The sequence below is a fragment of the Microcaecilia unicolor genome, chromosome 13 (genome assembly GCF_901765095.1).
Source record: "Microcaecilia unicolor chromosome 13, aMicUni1.1, whole genome shotgun sequence".
In the NCBI taxonomy this organism is placed as follows: Eukaryota; Metazoa; Chordata; class Amphibia; order Gymnophiona; family Siphonopidae; genus Microcaecilia; species Microcaecilia unicolor.
In genome coordinates, this window is record NC_044043.1 from 30926202 (window position 1) to 30933103 (window position 6902).

The following is a 6902-nucleotide window of genomic DNA, read 5'->3' on the forward strand; positions in this document are numbered from 1 at the left end:
CAGGGTTTGGCGTACCTTTGCATCGTGGTGTGAGGCAGGCTCCCTTTCTCCCTTCACTGCTCCAATTTCTTCAGTGCTGGCGTTCCTGCAAGAAGGTCTGGAGAAAGGCCTGTCGCTCAGTTCCCTTAAAGTCCAGGTAGCGGCTCTGGCTTGCTTCAGGGGCCGCCTGAAGGGTGCTTCCCTGGCTTCGCAGCCAGATGTGGTGCGCTTTCTCAAGGGAGTTAATCACCTGCGCCCTCCTCTGCACTCAGTGGTGCCTGCGTGGAATCTCAATCTAGTGCTAAGAGCCTTGCAGAAGCCGCCTTTTGAACCCTTGTCGAGGGCATCTCTGAAAGACCTGACGTTGAAAGCAGTCTTTTTGGTGGCTATCACTTCAGCCAGAAGAGTTTCCGAGCTCCAGGCGCTATCATGTCGAGAGCCCTTTCTGCAGTTCACTGAGGCAGGAGTGTCTATTCGCACAGTGCCTTCCTTCCTGCCCAAGATTGTTTCTCGCTTCCAAGTGAATCAGCAGCTCTGTCTCCCATCCTTTCGTAGGGAGGACTACCTAGAGGAGTACTCTGCTCTCAAATATCTAGATGTGAGACGAGTCATCATCAGATACTTGGAAGTGACCAATGATTTCCGGAAGTCGGATCATCTGTTTGTCCTGTTTGCAGGTCCTCGTAAGGGTCTGCAGGCTGCTAAGCCTACAGTGGCAAGATGGGTCAAGGAAGCCATTGCAGCGGCTTATGTGGCCGCGGGGAAGGTGCCGCCTATCCGGCTGAAGGCTCACTCCACTAGAGCTCAGGCGGCCTCGATGGCAGAGGTCGGGTCCGTCTCCTTGGAAGAGATTTGCAAGGCGGCAACTTGGGCATCGGCTCATACCTTCTCCAGGCATTACCGCTTGACTGTGGCTGCTCGGGCGGAGGCCCGGTTTGGAGCTTCAGTGTTGCGGTCAGGGATTTCTATGTCCCGCACTGGGTGAGTACTGCTTCATTACATCCCACCAGTCTATGGATTGATCAGCATGATGATATGGAAGGTAAAATTATGTATCATACCTGATAATTTTCTTTCCATTAATTATAGCTGATCAATCCATAGCCCCGCCCAGATATCTGTACTGTTTTTATTCTGGTTGCATTTCAGGTTCAAGTTTAGTCTTCAGTTCCTGTTCAGGAGGACTTTGTGTTCAAGTTTTTTCAATTGGATTCTTCAGGAGTTGAGACGATTTTGTGTTACAGTGAGCTGCTGCATTCCTCCCCCCTCCGTTTTACGGGGCTGGATTGAGGCCTAAATTCTGCCGGCGCTCCCTCCCGCTTCGTGCGGCTGTAGGGCAGCTGTGTACCCCTCCCGCTTCGGCGGTGTTAGGGTCAGTCAGCTCCTCCCGCGGTTGCGGTTGCAGGATAAGCCAGATCCCCCCGCATCGGCGGGTGTGGTGTCCCTCCCCCGCTCCGCGGGGATGAGCTGGACGGATTCCCCTCCCCCACTTGTGTGGGGATGAGCTGGGTTAATTCCCCTCCCCCGTTTCGGCGGTGGTGAGCTGGGCAGAGTGTCCCTTTGTGGGTGTAATTCTCTAAGTGCTGAGTCCTGCGGATGGAGCTTTGATATCGACATACTGAGGAGTTTCCGGCAGCACATGACCACATATAGGGAGGCAAAAGGATTGCTCTCTATCTCCACCTGCTGGTAGATGGACACAACCCACAAGTCTATGGATTGATCAGCTATGATTAATGGAAAGAAAATTATCAGGTATGATACATAATTTTACCTTACTAAAGCTTAGCGTACACTAAGAAGCCCAGTTTATCAGTTTATACCTATGGGTTTCTTAGTATGTAGCATGTGCTAATTCTGTTAACGCACACTTAAGCTTTAGTAAAAGGGCCCCTCAATTACTAGATCACATGGATACAAAGGACCTCTAGATGCTATGGAAACAAAGAACTGAGGGGATCTTTTATCATTTTTAGTGCACGCTAAAAATAGGCGAGTGCTAAATACTAGAGACGCCCATAGGAATACATTGGTGTCTCTAGCATTTAGAGCACACCTATTTTTAGCACTCGCTGAAAACACTAACGCACCTTAGTAAAAGCCGCCCCCCCCCCCCCCCAATGACACTAGTAGCCTCCTGAAAGAGCAATTTGGCACCTGGAGGATACCTGGTAGAACCACATTCCACAGCATGGGAGGGACACAGCTAAATCCAGGTTGACAAGTGATAGTCAACTTTGGCCAAAATCTGAGAAGGAAAAGTCAACAAAGGTTGTAGACGAGAGAGGGTAGGGTTCTGGTACTAATTCAGCTGCTGATTAAAGCAAAATAAACTGTTGCATCCCTTTCAGGCTCTGATTTCAGTTATTTTAAAGTCCATTTTGCTTCAACGCCCCACCTGCGGGTGCTGTTGTTGCTCATCAGAATCCAGTGCAAGCATCAAGATGATAGACAAAATGCGAATGTAGAATGAGCAGCCGAGTAGAGGAGGAGGTGAAGAACTTGTTTTTAAAATAGGGAGTTTACTACTATAACTTATCATTCCCATAGCACTGTTAGACGTACACAGCGCTGTACACAAACAGATAAGCTGTGTTGAGCAGGGACTGTCACTTACACTCAATTGAAGACAGACAAACAGGATAAATAAGGGATTAGGGAGTTACATTTATAATGGAAAATGATTAAAACAACATGGGGTCTTGAACACCTTTTACCCTCAACGAGTGTAAAGGGAAATGAGTATCTTTGGGCTAAAAACACAACCCCCCTCCCCCCCCCCCACACACACACAAAACCCTAACAGAATATACATGCAAGAAAGGTAATATGCCAGTAAGTGAATAGGTTGTTATTTTGAGCAAACTAGGCATTGAGTATGGCTATTCTAATTTTTTAAAATAGCAACAACACTGTCCCCTGCAAAAAACAATTTGTTACCCACTGCTATCATTGTGTGCATTTATGAAAACCAGTCCAGGAAAAGCCATGACATCACTGTGACATAGCAACAGTAGATTTAAAACAAAAACCCATGAACTGCTCAGTCTTTTCTTAAGCAGAAAATAAATGAATCAAATACTTGACAGGGGACATGTATTATATGGTCACCATTTTGAATCCAGTTAAGCCCACAGTCCATGGAAATTCCCCTCTCTGTTTCAGGTGATCTGTATGACTGTGCTGGCCTCCGTGCGCATTTACCAATACTACCGGCGAGTGAAACCCATTACCAAGGAGATTGTGATCCGGGACCCCTACGCCATGAAGCCCATCCGCAAGCTGATCGATGCCTGTGCCTTCCGCATCTATGGCCACTGGGTGAAAAAGGGAGAGCAGCAGAACAGGGCCGCGCTCTTTGAGAATGCGCCCAAGGCCATCCTGCTGGCCCTGGCTAAGGAGGGGGAATTATTCTAACTTTGTTCTACTGCATGAAACTCTGACACAACATGGGCCTCTTTCGTCTAATGACCTAGAGAAGCTGGGGGCGGGTATTATTTAAAAGAAATGGACAACAATAGCTTTTGCTGCACATTGAATTTTTCTTTGAATGAACATTAAAATGCATAAAATACCCCAAAATGTCATGTGTTCTTTTTATTATTACTAAAAAAAATAATGACATTATTTTGAAAATGAATTAGAGAAGCCAATGCAGCAGCCCTACAGGAAACACTTATTCTCCTGTAAGTTGATTGGCTGCACAAGATTGTTCCTAGAGCCTGATTGGCTGCAGCTTAATTCCTGATTGATTGGTACACAGAACTACTAAACAATTTCTCCTCAGGTTTGGGTTTTGTGTTTATTAAGGTAGTATGAAATTGTCAGCTAATCAACTTATTCCATTTTTGAAAATTCTTCTTTTTGTTTGGTCATGCTGGCGTTTATAATCACACTAGCCGTTGAGCCCGTAAAAACGGGCTAGTATAGGACCGGGGGGGGGGGGGGGGGTTGAAAGGCCCCTTCTCCTTGCCGCTGCAAGGCCCCCCCCCCCAGCCGAGCTCGCTGCTGCCCCTCCGAGGTCACCACTACGCTCCCCCACCTGAGTCACGGCCACCCCTCCACCTGGGCCGGGCCCTTGCTTCGCTATTGAAACAGCGCGGGAACGCAGCACACAGCTCAGATGAGCTGCCGTCCTTCTTCTCTGCCTGTGTCCTGCGACACAGGCAGGGAAGGAAGGCCGACGGCAGCTCAGCTGAGCTGTGTGCTGCGTTGACGTTGTTTCTATAGCGGAGCGAGAGCCCGGCCCGGGTGGAGGGGGAGTGGTGGCAGCGACCTTGGGGGGGGGGGGAAGCGGTAGTGATGGAGGTTTCGTCCCTCCCCTTGCGCAGTAGAGACCCTCTCTGTCCCTCCCCCCCGTCATCACGTATTGATGCAGGGGCGGGACAGAGAGGGTCTTTACTGTGCATTTGTGAGTGAGTTCGGTCACTCGCCATTTATATGTTTGATTGCAGAATTGTGCCAACATGAGTGTGTAGTGCAGACACTGCTGTACTCATGTCTAGCATTTCACCTGTACCATTTTCAGATTTTACAGCAAATGAATTAATAGGATTTGTAATAGTCTTTCTTCATAATGATTTTCCAGCAGTGTTTCTTTTACTAAGAATCGAATAAATTCAAGTCATTCAGTGCAGCATAAAATACTGATTTTGAAGGGGGTGGGGGGGGGGGGGGGGGAAAGGGTTACAAATATTTTTAACCTTATGTTAAAATCACTGCTTTGTCTGGATTGTTAAACAGCTACAGCTGTGAAACTGTATCTACACTTTCACACAAGAAATGTATTTCTTTATCAATGGAGATAGCATTTCAACAGTAGATCAAATGACAAAACCAATAAATAAAAGTGGAAAATACACCAAGGGGGATAATTTTATTACTGGGCACTTATTTTCAGCCTCTCATAAAATACTAGCACAAATCCTGTAACACTCATGGGTAAAATACATTTGCATCCATTCACAAAGGGTGTATGAGTGGGCATATTTTATAAAGTATGTGCATAAATTGTGACTCTAAACTCCATCCCCAGAATACTCCTATACCAAATACACTTACTTTTTCACATGGAGTAAGTTTTTATAAGAGGCATTATCAGTGACGTACCTAGGGTAGTTGACACCCGGGGCCGGTCATTTTTTAACACCCCCCCTCCAAAATCTAGTACTAGGCATGCCGAGAATACAAAACACTCAGGACCTATAGAGCAATTCTAGCATACCATAAGCAGTAATTTCTAAAAGTCACACAAGGAAAAGGAAAGCATCTTAAACACTACAGTGAGCACTAGAACATCAATTCACCTACTGTAAAACGAAACCAGGCAGAATAACACAGATCGTCCATCTTGCACAGTCAATGCCAACCGAAAGCCATGTCTTTTTCACAAACACAGATACACCCTAATCCACTATAGAATAAGCAATAACCTTTCTATTTAGACAAAAATTAAACTGAACCCCCAAGATGCCAGACTCTGCATACAATGCAACACCACAGAAACAGAAAATGTCCCCTAGTACTGTGCAAAACATAAAGACAGCAGATGTAAATTTGAAAAAACTAACAAGTACCAATCACCACTTTACAAATTAACAAATAGAAATAAAACAAATATAGAAAATAAAATAATACCATTTTATTGGACTAATACATTTAGCTTTCAGAGGCCAAAACATCCTTCCTCAGGTCAATACAGTATAGTGCTGTTACAATATCCTATCCGGACCTGAGGAAGGGGGTTTTGTTCTCCGAAAGTTAGCCAAAATGTATTAAAATTAGTCCAATAAAAAGATTACCTTGTTTACATGTTCTATTATAAACATTAACACAGCTACAATACTACTTTATCCTAAAGCAAAAAAAAATAAAAATATATATTTTATTTACAGTTTGTCGTCTCTGGTTTCTGCTTTCCTCATCTTCTTTTCACTGTCTTCCTTCCATCCAGCATCTGTCTTTGTTCTCTCTCTGCCATCCAGTGTCTGCCCTCTCTGCTGTCGCCTCCATCCAATGTCTGCCCTCTCTCCCTGCCCCTTCCATCTACATCTGCCCTCTATCTCTACCCCTTCCATCCACCATCTGCCCGTCTGCCCTCTCTGCTGTCGCCTCCATCCAATGTCTGCCCTCTCTCCCTGCTCCTTCCATCTACATCTGCCCTCTATCTCTGCCCCTTCCATCCACCATCTGCCCCTGTCTGCCCTCTCTCTCTCCCCCTTCCATTCACTGTCTGCCCTTTCTATCCCTTCCATCCACTGTCTGCCCTTTCTCTCTGCCCCTTCAATCCATCATTTGCCCTCCCTCTCCCATCCATCCAGGGTCTGCCCTCCCTCTCCTCCCCCTTCCATCCAGGATCTGTCCCCTCTCTCTTCCCTTTTTCAGCCCCCAGTTCCAGCCCCACTATCCCACCAGTCCCCAGTTTCAGCCCCAGTCCTTTTCTCCCACCAGTCCCGAGCTTTAGCCCCCAGCCACTTCTCCCTGTCCACTTTTTAGCCCCGTTTCAACCCCAGCCCTTTTCTGTCACCAGTCCTGAGCTTCAGCCCCAGCCACTTCTCCCTGTCTCCTTTTCAGCCCCCAGTCCCCACAATTTCAGCCCCTGCCGCCTTTCAGCCCCGTCCCAGCCCCCTTATCCCACCTACCCTCCTTCAGCCCCTTCATCTACATGCCTTGCCCCCCTTTTCAGCCCGACCCATTCTCCCACCTGACCCAGGCATGCCCCATTTTCCGTCATGACCCCTTCTCAGACCCCAGTTCCAGCCCCCTTCTCCCATTTGAGAGCCCCCTCCTCCCATCTGAGAACCCCCTCCCCACCCCAGTCCTTCTCCCATCTGAGAATCCCCAGAACACCCCTCTCCTCTCCCATCAGAGAACCCCCCCTCCCATCTGGAAACCCCTCCCCACTCCAGTCCCCTTCTCCCATC

General features: G+C 47.4%; 1 protein-coding gene across 2 annotated transcripts in view; it reads left to right on the top strand.

Moving 5' to 3' along the window:
• Positions 1-3548, top strand: part of PHKG1 (phosphorylase kinase catalytic subunit gamma 1) — a 54679-nt gene extending 51131 nt beyond the window's left edge. The window contains exon 10 of one of the 2 annotated variants that reach the window (XM_030222629.1): positions 3145-3548. In XM_030222629.1, the coding sequence (XP_030078489.1) occupies positions 3145-3396 (252 nt within the window). In that variant the 3' untranslated portion in view covers positions 3397-3548. The remainder of the gene's footprint in view (positions 1-3144) is intronic. The other variant, XM_030222628.1, reaches the window with a different exon arrangement.
• Positions 3549-6902: the final 3354 nt, after the last annotated feature.